Source organism: Protopterus annectens, chromosome 1.part0 (genome assembly GCF_019279795.1).
Source record: "Protopterus annectens isolate FY-2018-M chromosome 1.part0, PAN1.0, whole genome shotgun sequence".
NCBI lineage: Eukaryota > Metazoa > Chordata > Ceratodontiformes > Protopteridae > Protopterus > Protopterus annectens.
This window is the reverse complement of record NC_056725.1, coordinates 1,354,782,723-1,354,798,393: the sequence shown is the minus strand read 5'-3', so window position 1 is coordinate 1,354,798,393 and position 15,671 is coordinate 1,354,782,723. Positions and strand designations below refer to the sequence as shown.

Genomic DNA, 15,671 nt, shown 5'->3' with positions numbered 1-15,671 from the left:
CAGGAACAGACCCACAGAATACAAGAGCTAATAGAACTAATTAAAAGGCAGGAAGGAAAGATGGATGATCATGAAAACTGATCAAGAAGAAGTAACAGCAGGATAATTGGAACACAGGGGACACTGAGTGAAAGTAATGAATTAGAGCAGTTTTAATACTACTATTACAGGAGTGATCTGTGCTACTAGGAATCAAGATACACCAATAAAGAGGATACATAGAGTAGGACATTGGCAAGCAGCAATGGCAGGAAGCAGATCCTGGCATATTTTGGCATGTTTCCATTAATTTGCTGTAAAAGATAAAATAATAAGAAAGCAAAAAAGTATCTCGTTTGAAGGATGTTCATAAAGCTGATTAAGCATTACTCCAAAATGCTCTCCAGGAGATGGAAAGTTATGCTTTAAGTATTAAATGAGCTAATGAATGGAAAAGCAGTGTGGTGCAGTTCTGGAAGTATTGCAGGGCTAGGTTTGATTCAGGTTACACAAGATGGTGGATTTTCAAAAATTTGAACAAAGGCATCACAAACAGTTCAGACAACAAATTTGAATTACCCAGGAGACATTGTTCAGGAGAACAGTCTTAGATATTGGAGAGGTGGGACAGAGAAGCTGACAGGGCATGTAGTATCAGATGCCAAAATCTTGCAGATAAGAAGACAAGATGAAAAAGTTCAGAGGATCCACACACCAGTGAACAAGACAAGGAAAACGTTTAAAAGGAAAATGATGACAGATGCTCAACATTCATATGCATTTTCATTATTTTGTCAACATTTGAATAAAGAGCCACCTGCTTAAATACATCTGTCCTACCCTGCCCACAGTCTCCATCCCTTTCACTTATTTATTGCTTCTCTTTTCCATGATCACTTCCATTCCTTGTGTGTTTCTGCCTTCTACCTCTTTGACACTGTCATCCATCATGAATGTTTATATCCAGCTAGTTCATAGGTTCATACTAGGCTATCTGCCCTGGGGCATTCATAATAAATTTAGTTTAGTCCCTAACATATCCAGCAGTTCACCTGTGAGTCAAACATCCAACACACACTGTCTTTCCATCTCCTTAGGGTCTCCATTGTCTGTCTCTGCTTCTCTCTCCCTCTCTGTCTCTCTCTCTCCATTTTTGGGCCTAAATCTCCCTTGAGAGAGGCTTCTCATTCTTCTTTCTCTTTTTGATATAACGTTTTGCATGTTCCCCCTCCATTCTCATCAGAGGAAGAGGTTTAGAGTTAGAATAAGGAATGATAGTCACATAGACAGCCATGTTACCCCCCCCCCCCACAAACCTGTGAAAGCTTCTCAGGTGGCACAGCTTCCTGCCCTTCTTACTTTGCACGTTTGATGCCTCCATTCTTCTTTATGATCACTTACTGTAATTCTGCTATATGCTCTCCTTGTCCTCAACACTAGTGATGCCTTTACTTTCATTATCATGTGTGGGAGGTGTGGTTATAATGTAAACTCTCAGTTCCCCTTTCTACACCTGTTTGCCTTTCACAGTTGGGTAGTTCCTGATATATACCCCTTGATCATCTCTCATCCTTGCTTTTGACTCCACTGTTCTTGCAAGCATTAAACTCTGATATTATTCCTTTCCTCTGATTCTGTACTTTTGTATCTGGCAGCACCTTGGAGAAGGCTGCACTGTTTCCCACAAATATTTTGTCTCATCATCAACATACTAGATGCTTTTAACTAGACCTGGTGTACTTTTGTCTACAATTGGTCCTAACCTTCTCCCCTTCTACAGCTAACTTTTCCTGTCTCCTTTCTCATTATACCTAGTTCTTACAGTATTGTAACATTTATTTTGTGCTAAAATGAAAAGATATGACAAACGTAGGCAAGGCTCCAAGTTCACAATGGATTTTAATAAAGCACACAAGCGCTTTCACCAAATGCTTCTTCAGGTGTATTACAAAAAATAGCTAAAAAACTTTTAATTTAAGTAGTTAAAATCACATGACTCAACAAACTACAAATTTAAAGGTGCACTCAGCAATAAATTTTATATCTACTCTGGTCACATCCCACATACATATCTAACTTGAATCTTTCTTCACATGTAAAAAATATAAGTAAAACATAAAAGGTAAAATCCGTAGCTCATATTCAAACATCATTATAATGTCCCCACATATCATCTACACAATGGTCTAGTTTTAAGGATAGGTCTCAATGGGACATGATCATTGAGCCCGTGGCACGCATACGATCCACTGTGCTTCCACTTCTTCTGTTATAGTTCTTACATCCCCACCTCTTCTATTTTCATAGCTCATGGCTATGACTATAAAATTAAACCTATGTGAATCATCTGTGTTATAACATGTTTAGCTAGCGCATTAAATTTGCTCTTCTTCCTTATATGATAAGTGTGTTCCCTAATTTTTTTCTTTAAGCATCCGGTCCGTCTTCCCTACATAAACTTTTTTGCAGATCTGACAGACTGCTAAATGTATCTCGTGTGATTTCACAGCTTGCACTTACAGGGGTATTGTACATTGTATAGATTTAAGGTATCTGGGTGTCTGAAACTCAAGCTACTATCTATATATGAACAAAATAAACATCTCCCACATGGTGTGGTTCCCCCTTGCTGTACTTTCCTTTGTAAATCCCTTGGTATACAAAGACGTCTCTTAAGAGACTTCTTATTCCTAAATGTAAATTGAGGTTCTATATCCAGGAACTTACATACCTGTTTATCTGTTGTCAAAATGTTCCAGTTTCTTCTGATGATGTCAGTGTACTGTTTGATGTTTCTAGAATAACTAAAAGACACCCTTAGTTTATTATTGTTGCCCCCAGTCAGACTGTGCTCAACAGTATCTTGTGCTGGTTCTGAAAAATAGGGTTTCGCCCTAGTTTGTGTCAACCTAGTAAGCTTATCAATGTTTCTTCATATCATGGCCTCATCATACCCTCTATCTACTAACTCCGCACTCGTAATATCGATCTGTTGCTGGAAGTCTTCATCCCTGACATTGTCTGGAGGCTCTGTAAATTTGATTTTGAACCACATACCTGAAGATATATTGCGGATGCATGCTTTCCCTACTAAGTAAATGATTAACATAACATTCCTTCCTGTGGAGCCTGGTGCCAAGCCTGTTCATATCTTCCTTAAAAATAGTTGCATCTAAAAAGTTTACATCTGTATAAGACCAGTTCATTGTGAACTTTAAAAACTAAGTGGACCTATTGATGTAATCAACAAATTCAAGCAGGGTCTCCAAAGTACCACCCCACAATAAAAATAGGTCCTCTACAAACCTCAAAAAAAAAAAAATAGAATCTGCGACCTATAAGGACCATTAACTAGACTGTCCATTTCCCAAATAGCCATGACAGCATTGGCATAGTTATTGGCACACGAGGTGCCCATAGCTACGCCATTGAGCTGCCAGAAGACTCTTTTACCAAACATAAAAATATTATTCTCAAGCACCAATCGGAGTAATGCTCCCATCTGTTCAATCTTATTGGTGTTGTAATTAGAATTGCACTCTATAAACTTAATAACACTCTCTATACCCAAGTGATTGGGAATTACTGTGATCAATGAAACTACGTCCAGGGTAACTAACATGCACTGAGCAGATAGATTGCTCTCCTGTGCATAATTATAGAGGTCCCTAATAAAGTATTCTGTATCTCTCAAAATAAATTCAGATTTATCCACAAGGGATCTGAGATGTTTCTCTATATAAATAGATCTAGATTCTGTGCATCAGTTTCTCCCAGCTATGAGTGGTCTCATAGGAGGGTTCCTGAGGTTCTTGTGCACTTCAGGCAACCCTTGAATTACTGGTATGGTGGGGTGTGGCATCATAAAATACCTAAGCAAATTTTCATCTATCATACCCAGACATTCCATCTCTTTAATCACAGCTTCTACCTTCTTAATCATTCCTGTAACTTGTGTAGATGAAATTACTGCATAAAAATCAGTATCGCTCAACATGCTGAGCATTGCTGTTTCATACTTATCTTTGTCAATGACAACTATCGGGCCACCCTGATAACAATCACTGGATTATTTTGTAAACTTTCCAGAGTGGCATTTTCTGCTTTGGTCAAATTAAAATGTCTGGACTTCTTACTCTTCAGTGATTGTGCACCATATACTTTATACACATCATCTATACACAATTGTTCAAATGCATGTATTAATGAATGACTGGAGCATTTTGACAACATATAAACAGGTATGTAAGTTCCTGGATATAGAACCTCAATTTACATTTAGGAATAAGAAGTCTCTTAAGAGACATTTTTGTATACCAAGGGATTTACAATGGAAAGTACAGCAAGGGGGAACCACACCATGTGGGAGATGTTAATTTTGTTCATATATATAGATAGTGGCTCGCATTTCAGACACCCAGATACAGGAGTATTGTACAGATTTAGGGTAAGTGCAAGCTGTGAAATCACACATGTGATATATTTAGCAGTCTGTCAGATCTGCAATAAATTTAATGTAGGGAAGACGGACCAGATGCTTAAGGGAAGAATTAGGGAACACACTTATCATATAGGGAAGAAGAGCAAATTTAATGCTCTAGCTAAACATATTAGTAACACAGATGATTTGCATAGGTTTAATTTTATGGTCATAGCCATGAGCTTTGGAAATAGAAGAGGTGGGGATGTAAGAACTATAAGACAAGAATTGGAAGCCCAGTGGATCGTGAGGTTGAGAGCGGATGCGGGCCACTGGCTCAATGATAATGGCCAATGAGACCTATCCTTAAAACTAGATCATTGCGTAGATGATATGTGGGGACAGTATAATAATGTTTGAATATGAGCTATGAATTTTAGCTTTTGCATTTTATTTGTATTTTTTAAATGTGAAGAAAGATTCAAGTTAGATATGTATGTGGGATGTGACCAGCGTAGATATAAAAATTATTGCCGAGTGCACCTTCAAAATTGTAGTTTGTTGAGTCATGCGATTTTAATTTGAGTAGTTAAATATGGTGGTTTTTAGCTATTTTTTGTAATACACCTAAAGATGCATTTGGTGAAAGTGCTTGTGTGTTTTATTAAAATCCATTGTGATCTTGGAGCCTTGCCTACGTTTGTCATATCTTTTCATTATTGGACTTTTGGTGTTTTGGAACGGAGCCACCTGGTTATCAGCAGTTGTTTTAATTTATTCTGTGCTGCCATGCAGCTTCTCCTCTTTCTTCCCTTATCCACTTCAGCTTTCCCTTTCCACTGAAAAAGATTTCCCTCGAGACTCATTCCACCACCACCACCACCAGTATGTTGTTTGCATACATACATGTTTTACAAACTTTATAAAGTTTCTAGAATACTCTTCCTTCTGTTTGTGTCTCTTTTGCATGCCAAACCACTCCATTAACTCTTTGTTCACAGCTCAGCCTGTTCTGTCCTTCAGCCTCCAGTCACACTTCTGCTTTATGTTATGCTGCATGTTAAGACTGTGGCATTCTACAGCTTCAGATGGAGAATCAGTACATGAATTTCTATACTTACTGAAAGACAAAAGCACTTTTCCTTCATAAACTGCTGTGGAAAATTTATCATAGAGAATGCAAAGCAGTCAAATTAATTTTCAGACTGTAGGAGTAGGCTATGCCTAGTGTCACACATTTATTATCATAGAAATTATATAAAAATAGTTTGCAGAAATGTGATTGGTATGGAAGCGTTATAATATGAGGACAGACTTATTTATTTTTATTTATTTATTTTGGAGTTTGTTTTCCAAGATAATCCATTGGGCTACAAGGAGCCCATTTTCAATGGAGTCCTGGGGAATAAAGCTCTAGAGAAATACAAATACATAGTATAGAAAGAGCACAAATCCATAATATACATTTCAATTAAATGTTAAATACATAATGTGAAGTTGTTCAATCTCGCCGTTCATTCTTACAAATGGGTTCGGAGCTGATCCCTTGGCTCCGTGTCTGCTGCTTTCACAAGCTTGAGGTTTTCGAGTAGCTTGAGACCAAGTCCCTATCCCATGATGCTCTCTGCCTTACCCTAGATCTAGTATGCCACTGCAACAGAGGTCGAGAGTGGAGCTCGGGCCAGTATTTCAAAATTTATTATATATATCTATAAGATTTTTTTCAGAAAGTGTGGTTTCTTTGGTCCTAGTTTATCTTAGACTAGTATTTAGTCACTTTCTTTAATTATGTCTGACGAAATATATTCATTTTTAGAGCGGCTGCTCTTAGGCCTTTCATTTGACGCATTTTAGTTAGTCCCTAACCCGTTTTAGAGTGTTCTTAACTGTTATAACTGTAATCCTTTTAGTGTAAAAATATTCTTTGTAGCTGAATCTTTACTGTTATAGCTTTTAAATCGTTAACTGCTTATCCGAGCTAGTGTGTGTTTCTCTAGACAGTTATAGCTGTTTAAGTATTTTACTGTTTATCTTAGAGTGTGGTCTTAGCCTAACCAGTGTGTTGGTTTGTCTAGGGACTTATATAGATATATAGTTCTTTTCTTTGCACTATGGTTGATCAAATGGAAAAAGAGAGACAAAAGTCAGGGTTCAAGAAATGCCCTAAGTGTGGACAAAAAATGTCCATTACTGATTTACATATAAGTTGTGTATACTGTTTGGGTGCAGTCCATCTTCAGGAGGACTGTTCCATTTGTCATTCGTTCAGCAGCAGTGTCTTGTTAGAACGCAGGAGAAAGCTAGTGGATAGAGGTTTGTTGAAACCTGAATTTCAGGAATCTCTAGATAAGGCTGACCAGACTTCCAAATCTTCCAAGGGATCCGAGTCTTCAAAAGCTTCTTCGGAGCCAAAGTCTTCTGTTCCAAAATTGGCTGAGAAGGTTTGGTCGCTGGTTCCACAGTCCTCGGAACTGAGCAAGTTTTTCGGAGCCAGTCCTCGGTATTGGAGCCGGTCTCTGAAGTTTTGAAATCGCCAATCATATAATCGGTGCCTTCATCGATCCCTTCGACTCGTTCTTCGAGGAGCCTCTCTGATGTGGATGTGAACCAAGTGGTGCAGAGGCTCCTCTAGAACCCGGCATTAGCCAAATTGCTGTCCGCTCCGACCCAACCAGTTTCGGAGCCGAAGACGTCCTTGCCTACCATGTCTGCTCCTCCTTCGAGCTGATCACGGCCTTCGGAGCCGGAGGGGGTAGAACTGATGATCGTGGAACCCTCGGAGCTGAGGCCTGTTCCAGTGCCATTGGCTCTGTCAACTCAAACAACTTTGATGCGTTTCGAGGAGTCTGGGAGTTGACACTCTCAGGTCGGCTCCGGGAGGGGGGAGAGTTGAACCGATGTGTCAGTTCCCACCCTTCCTCTCGGAGCTTCGTCATGGATGAGCTCAGCTCCTTCCTCTGGTTTGGAGCCCACTGTTTCAGTGCCGGGGAGGTTGCCATCTTCTTCGGAACTGGCTGCCTCTTTGCATCGGACCAGTGGGGCCTTTGATGCCATGAGGAGAGTTATGTCTTCGAAGACACCAACTTCATCAGGGCCTACTTCCTCATCCCAGAAAGTGCCACGTTCTACCTCTGCATCACAGGTCCCCTTAATGCGTTGAGACCCAGAGCCTCAGATAGCCCCATTGAATGACCCATGTTCTACTGAGACCTCACCAGAAGCTCCCGCTGATGAGGTTCCCAGGAAGAAGCTTTGCAAGAGGAGGCATTTAGACTTCCCACAGGAGTCTGCCACATCAGACACTGACTTGGAGGAATCAGAAGGGTCCCACTCAGAGGATATCTCTTTTGCTGATATCCTAGAGATCCTAAGACAGAGGGGTGGCTGGCAGTCCGTTAACCCTACTGATGATGAGTCGGTGCTTTTGAATGCTTTTGGGTCTCAACCCTCCACCTCCTGGGTGACTCCACCCTTCAATGAATTGATGGATTTAGTTGCTTGAAGGCCATGGGATTTTCCTGATACTGTGGAACCTGTCGCTCAGAGGCCCAACAAGTTTATTACATTGCCACAGGACAAGTTCTTTCTTACTAAGGGAGTGCAAGTTGATGCCATGGTGGTGGCAGCAGCCACCAAGAAAGAGATGTGTGAAACCTCTTCTACTGTCCATCCTCCTAATAGAGATTCCAGAATTATGGACAGGTATGGGAAACGCATTTTTAGTTCAGCGACTTTTGCTGTGCGATCGCTCAACTATTTGACACACTTTACCAGACTTCAGGGAGATCTCCTTAAAGAGCTTGAAGATACTCTACAGAGTACTGCAGCTGAGGGTGTTCCTGATTAGGTGACATCCCAGCTTAATACCCTTAACTCTATAGTTATCTCTTCCATGCGTCTCATCTCATATGCAGGTGATGGTACGAGCCGGGCAGTGGGTTCAGGAATAGCTCTTTGGAGACATTCCTGGATGCGCTTATGCTCCTTTGCGGAAGCTTTCAAGTCTTCCCTTGTTAATACCCAGTTTGATGGCTCGTCCGTTTTCAGGCCTAAAGTCAAGGAGACCCTCACTAAGTGTGAACAAGATGGAAAGACACTCTCTGCCGTAGGAGTCTGTTTTTCTACCCCTACTAGACCTTACCCCAAAGGGCAAAAGGGAGGAAAAATGTGGTTCCGCAAGTCCCAAGGAGCCTTTCAGGACACACGCAGTGAATCCCCTCAGGGGCAGAGGAGGGGGCAATAATGGAAGACACAGCCCAGAAGGCAGAGGGGGTCCGCAAAACCAGGGCGACAGAGATCAGTTCTTTGGCAAGTCCTATCAGCGCTCCTGAAAGGAGGCCCGACTGTCCTACTCTGGAGGCAGCTGGGGGTCACTTGTCTTTGTATTCAGATGCCTGGCTAAAAATTACAAATGACTCTTGGGTACAACGCATTATTTCCAGAGGATATGTCATTCCTTTAACAGAACCACCATCCATATGAAAGAAAATCCCAGACGTTCCACCCAGTGTCAGGAATCAAGCAACCGTAGAGATTCAAGGTTTGTTAGAAAAAAAAAGAGTCATCCAGGCAGTCCCAGCAGACCAGACAGGATCCGGAACCTCCTCAAGATTCTTTTTAGTACCAAAGAAGACAGGGGACTGGAGGCCCATCCTGGACCTCAGCAAATTCAACACCTTTGTAAAGAAAGAGAAGTTCTGGATGGTCACACTTCAACCGATTCTTCCATTTCTAGGAATGGACTATCGGATGTGCTCTATAGATCTCTAAGATGCATACTATCATATCAAAATGGCCAGACCATCCAGAGATCACCTGCATTTCCAGCTGAGAGCCAGTCATTATCAGTTCCGAGCACTGCCCTTTGCTCTCACAACAGTCCCCAGAGTGTTTACCAAATGCATGGCAGTGGTTATGGCTCACCTGAGGCGTCTAGGATTCCGAGTGTTTCCGTACCTGGACGACTGGCTCCTCACCGCCACCACCAGGCATCAACTAGTTCAATCCAGGGACCTCACTCTAAATCTGTGTCCCCAGTTAGGAATTACTATAAATTTCGACAAGTCTGCATTGTTACCATCACAGCATATTTCCTTTATCGGAGCAGATTTAGACACCACAACCGCCATGGTAAAACTGCTCCTGGAAAGAATAGTCACACTTTGGCAATAGGCATCAGACATTCTAGCACACAACAAAGTACCAGCTTCCCAAGTTTTAAAACTGCTAGGTACTATGGCAGCAACTCTCATAGCAGTTCCTTTAGGGCATATGCACATGAGAATACTTCAATGGCTACTCTTCACCCAATGGTCTTACAGATTCCGATGTCATTCTTGATAATCATTACAGATTCATGCAAAAAGGATCTACAATGGTGGTTGACCAGCCACCATGTAACAATAGGTCGCCCATTTGTTCTCCCCTCCCCCCACCATCAGCCACAGTGACCACGGACACTTCTCTGATGGGGGTGGGTCTTTTTTTGGGAAGAACAGCCCAAGGCAACTGGTCAGAGACAAGAGTCACAATTGCACATCAATGTCCTGGAGATGAGCAGTAATTTTGGCTTTGCAGTACTTCCAAGACTCTCTTCCTCTGGGAACGATTGTGATTCAGACCGACAACATGTCAGTAGTCTGATATATCAACAAACAAGGGGGAACCAAGTCTTATCCCCTGTGTCGAGAGACCCTAAGAGTCTGGCAGTGGGCTGTATCCACCGGGCACTTTCTGATAGCAACATACATCCTGGGGAAATCCAACCTGATCGTGGATAAACTAAGCAGAGCCATTCTGATGCCGCACGAGTGGTCCCTCAAAGACAACATAGCGGAAACGATTTTCTGCAGATGGGGCCAGCCTTGCTGCAATCTATTTGCGTCCCCCATGAATGCCAAATGCAGAAGCTACTTTGCCCTGAATCCCGCACCAGGGGAAAACCCAAGGGATTCTCTCGTCCACGTTTGGCCCCTTGGATTCCTATATGCATTTCCACCCATTCCCCTGATTCCATAATTTCTGCAGAAAGTCAAAGCCTTGGGGGAGGAATGTAATTCTGATAGCCCCTTATTGGCCTCGACAGATTTTGGTTCTCCTTCTTTCGACTCTACCAACTGGAGGAGCCTTGGATTCTGGACCCAGTTCCAGATCTGCTGACACATTCATCAGGGGCTCTTCATCCTTCACTTCACTCCCTCAAACTGACAGCTTGGCTGCTCCGATTTCTAACATAGACAGGTCCCACAATCTTTCCTCAGAGGTGCAGCATATCCTTGTATCCTCACACAAAGCTTCAACCAGAAAGTTATACGCCAGCAAGTGGAAGCAGTTTGCTTTCTGGGCTTCTCAGAATGATATTGACCCGTACGTCGCCCCAATTGCTAGCATATTAGAGTTCTTGACTAAGCTCTTTAATGAAGGTGCTGCAGCAGCTTACCATATGTCGGATCGGAAGGTTCTAATCTTATGTCTCACAAGTTATGTAGAGCCTTCTTAAAAGGAACTATACATCTCAGACCACCAGTTAGACAACCTTTCACTCCCTGGAACGTAAATTTTGTTCTGTCTAGGATTATATTTCATCCATTTGAGCCTGCATCTTCCTGCCAACTAAAATTCCTGTCTTGGAAAACCATTTTTTGGTGGCCATTACATCAGCATGTAGGGTGTCCAAACTTCAGGCCTTATCTATTAAACCCCCATACTTGATTTTTCACCCTGACAGAGTTTCACTCCAGACTAACCCTTCCTTCTTTCAAAAGGTATGTTCGAAAGCCAATTTAAATCAAACTATTGAACTCTCAACTTTCTTCAGTAACCATTCCAACAAGTTGGAGTATATGTTGTGTAAACTTGATGCTCATAGACAACTCTGATTTTATTTGGATAGAACCAAAGAATTTAGAAAATCAGAACAACTTTTTGTCTCTTTCTGATACCAAGAAAGTGCTACCGGTGTCGATAGTCACTCTTTCCAAATGGTTGACTGATTGTATAAAATTCACATATTCTTCTGTGAATCAACCGTTAGAACATAACGTGAAGGCGCATTCCACAAGGGCTGTTTCTACCTCTTCAGCTTACATGGCTAGACTGCCGTTAGACACAATATGTGCAGCTGCCACTTGGTCAAAGCCACATACCTTCATTGCACATTACAAAGTAGATAAGGCCTGCAGGGACAGGGCTTCCTTTGGTTCCACTGTCCTCAGGAATATACTCCCGTGAGCCACCCAGGATGAATGGTGCTTGGGACGCTACCCATTTGTAAGAATAAACGTCGAGATTGAACAATTTCACATAAAGAAGTTATGTACTTACCACAGCGTTCCATGTGAGTTGTTCATCTTGCCTTCATTCTTACATTCCCTCCCGCCTACCTCCTCCAGGCTTCTCGAAGAATGAGTAAGAGATTTCGGGTCTGGTGGGTCTTTGTATAGGATTTCTTACTCCAGCTGGAGTAATGTTCATGTTTTCTTATGTTGTGTACATTGGGATCAGCAAACTAGATCTGACGTGAGGCAGAGAACATCATGGGATAGGGACTTGGCCTCGGGCTATTCGAAAACCTCAAGCTTGTGAAAGCGGCTGACTCGGAGCCGAAGGATCGGCTCCAAACCTATCTGTAAGAATGAATGCGAGATGTACAACTCACATGGAACATTATGGTACGTGCATAACTTCTTTTTTTGTGTAGTACAAACCCATATTGCGCAATTCAAATAGATGTTACATAATACAGAAATAAAAAAAGATTTTCATTAGGAAAATTACATCAGGTTAATTCAGTAAGTAATAGTTTTTTTTTAAGGGAATTACAGTGAGGTAAATTTTTAGCCATTGGTCGAATATGTCCCAAGGGATGTAAAACTTTAGGAGGTAGTGACAGGCAACAAAGTTTGGAAAGTTAGGAAGAATGTATGGCAGAATTAGATTGGATGAGAGCAAGACTATTTCCATTGTGAAGTAAGATGTGAGTGCAGTGAGGTTTTAAACAAGGAGAGACTGCTGGTGGTGCGGATGGAAGAAGGTAGAGGGTTCCTGAGGCGTGCAAGAGAGAAGGACATCAATTGATTCCCAGCAGGATGTGTTGGTTTATGCAATTTAATTAGGTTTTGGGAATTTAGTCTTAGGAGTCATTCTGGTTTATACATTTCAAAGGTATTTGCTAGAGAGGGGCAGAGAGACGGGTTATGAATGAGCATGTGTGCTTAGATGAGCTGGGCATATGTAAGGAAGTTTGGTAATTCTAGCCAGCTAAGTTGAAGGGAATTACAGTGGTGAGAAGAGGCTCTATGACATGCCGCAAATTTGGATATTTTGTTATAACAAGATGCGAGTTTTGTTTTGATGGAAGATTGTAGGCTGGTTAGGATAGATGCACCATATAAAAGGGATGGGATGAGGTATGTATTAGCTAATGTAATCCTGGTGGTGGGAAAGATAAAGCGACTGTGGTGGTAAAGCATACCTAATAATTTGTTTTTTTTTATATTTGCTTGTAGATGCTTATCAAATATTAGTTAATTGTCAATGATAATTCCTAGTAATTTTGTGTCAGAGACTAGTTCTAGGGGGGTATTATTATTGCTGGTAATCATGAAGGATTGTTTGTCTAGTGAAGAAGTTTTGGATTTATTGAATAACATAAGTTTTGTTTTGGTTGCATTAAGGGCTAGATGGTTGTCGAGCATCCACTGTTAAGTGGAAGAAAAGGCAGCTTGTGTTAGATTGTTAAGAGTTATGGAAGGGGAGGAACAGTTTATAGTAGAATCATCGGCATATTAGATGAGACTGGAGTTAGGAATGGCTTGGAAGAAATCATTTATGAATATGTTGAATAGTAGGGGGCCTAGAATGGATCCTTGGGGGACACCTGTGGATGTATTAAGGAAGGGTGAGGTAGCTGTTTTCTATTTAACTGCTTGTTGCCTGTTTGTGAGATAGCTTGAGAACCACTGGGTAGAGGAAGGGGACAGGTTAAGTTTAGAGAGTTTGGTAAGATGGAGATTTTGGGAGATAGTGTTAAATGCCTTAGAGAGGTCGAGGAAAAGAGTGGATACAAACTGGCTAGAGTTGCGGGCTTTGTTGATTGTTTCTAGGAAGGAGAGGAAGGCAGTGGAGGTACTATGACCTGGTCTAAAGCCATGTTGTGTGGGAGTAAGAAGCTGATTATTGATGAGGTAGGGTAAGAGTTGTTGGTGTACACACTTTTCAAGTGGCTTAGAAATAGGTGATAGGATGGCAATAGGGCGAAAGTTTGGGATGTCATTATTATTGGCACCTTTATGGAGAGGAATAATAAAGGCCTTCTTCCAGAGCTGAGGGACCTGGCTTTCTGAGATAGACCGGTTAATTAGTATGCTAATAGAGAGAGCAATGGCTTCTGCGGCTACTTTTAGGGAGTAGGAGGGAATTTCATCAGGGACATTGGAACCAGGTTTAAATTTTAGGAGAAGTTTTTTTTATGTTGGATATAGAGATGGGATTGATAGAGAAAGGTGGAAGTTGGGGGCAAGGGATGCTAGGGGAGGAAGGGATGGGAGCACGCTAAGGAGGGGTTGCAGAGGTGTTGGTGAAGGATGATGTTAGCTTGCTTATGGACTCTATGAAGAAAGAGTTAAATTGGGTGGCCAGGTCCATGTCAGAGACATCTGGGTTGGGGCTAGGGATTTCTTTTTTTCCTGGGTTGAGGATAGAACCAAGCAAAGGAAGAATCAAGGTCAAAAGTTAAAAACAGTCGGTGGAGTGTAAGGTAAGTTCAGACAAAAGTATGCACGGGGTAAGGGATATTCTAGCAGTGGTATAGAGAAAGGATTAGAGTGGTATCAGAGAGGTAAAAGATGGCGCCACAGGAAGGCAAAGTTAAAGAGTCTGGGGGAGGGGTTGGAAAGAAAAGAAAGTGAAAGAAACTAGGGGAGGGGTTGGAATAGAGACTGGAGATGGATATCACAGTGGCCTAGCTGGTTGGAATCAGTATTGACAGGGTCAGGTCAGCAGTATGAAACAAAACAGCACTGAAACAATTAGAAAGGAAGCAACTGTGAAAATCAGAGCTGAAGAGGGAATGAGAGCAAGCCAGAGATGGAAATGTTGCAGGTATAAGTTTAAAAAAAAAAGACTTTGTAAGTTAGGTTTATATTCTTTGAACCAGATGAAGTTAGTGTACGATTTAAAGATGTTTCTGTATGAACACATTGGAATGCTCTCTGTGGAGCACTTCTAAAGCTAAGGGATATGATGCATCATATTAGAAGAGGTAATAGTAACACCGCAGAAGAAAGAAAATTATACGGTAAACGATAAGAGTTTACAAAGTAGTTTATAGGATGGCAACAATATTGTTCAATTTAAGACATCATTAGGTAAACATACAGGACACAAAGTGTATCAGCAGGATTAGCATCAAGAAGTGAGGCATAACCTCAACTCAAAGTTCTGGATTTAAGTTATTTGGTTGGATTGGTGGGAGGAAGGTGAAAAATATTACTATAAAAATTCAAGTGTTTCAGCGTGGTAGACAAAGGGAGCAGGTATGTACAAGAGGAAGTAGGGAGTTCCTTATAAGCTTTAACATTTATGTGGTCTAAAAGCAAAAACAGCTAAGCTGGTATGCTGAATGTTTTGGAGTTTGATAGACAGTTGTATGGGATAAGAGATGATGAAAAGTCTTCTAACAGTCCCCATTATTACGTAAAGTGTATTAATGCTGAAATTCATTAAAGAGTATAAATGTGAATGTAAGAACTTCAACTTTTGATGTTTTTCATACATCAGATTGTTTGAAGAATTGTATGAAGATCATGGAGATACCCTTTCTGTACAATATGGAGGATCACAGCTTGTCCACAGGGTAAAAACATACAGGAAGATAGCACCTTGGACACAGCACTCCAAGGATATAATGCAGACACTTTCAAGATATTACAGTAATGCTTTTTCTGGTAAGAACACATTTCCTTTCTTGTCTTCTTCCTTGGTATTACAACAATGCTCAGTATTATGCAGAAACTTAGATCTTATGTGGTGTTTATATCAAAAATGGGAGAAAAATATCATACTTCACCAGTGGCATGGAAAGATAACACCCTTACTGTGGAACAGTCGACCCTGGTTCAGTTAGCGCTGAGGTGACTGTTGGAGCAGCAGGGAGGAATGGGAGTGTCCATCCTGGATGGAAGAGAGCTCATCAATGATGCTCCATAAGGGGAGATGTTGTCTACAGAGGGGAGTTGCACTCAAACATGGTTGATGAGTGAGGGAGGGAGGA

The 15,671-nt window shown here is 41.4% G+C and overlaps 1 protein-coding gene across 4 annotated transcripts in view; it reads left to right on the top strand.

The window, feature by feature from the left end:
• The window catches only part of FIG4 (FIG4 phosphoinositide 5-phosphatase), a 3,828,182-nt gene that overhangs the window by 2,493,993 nt on the left and 1,318,518 nt on the right, over window positions 1-15,671 (top strand). For all 4 annotated transcript variants that reach the window (XM_044066775.1, XM_044066785.1, XM_044066766.1 and 1 more), the window contains exon 16: window positions 15,179-15,345. In XM_044066775.1, the coding sequence (XP_043922710.1) occupies window positions 15,179-15,345 (167 nt within the window). The remainder of the gene's footprint in view (window positions 1-15,178; window positions 15,346-15,671) is intronic.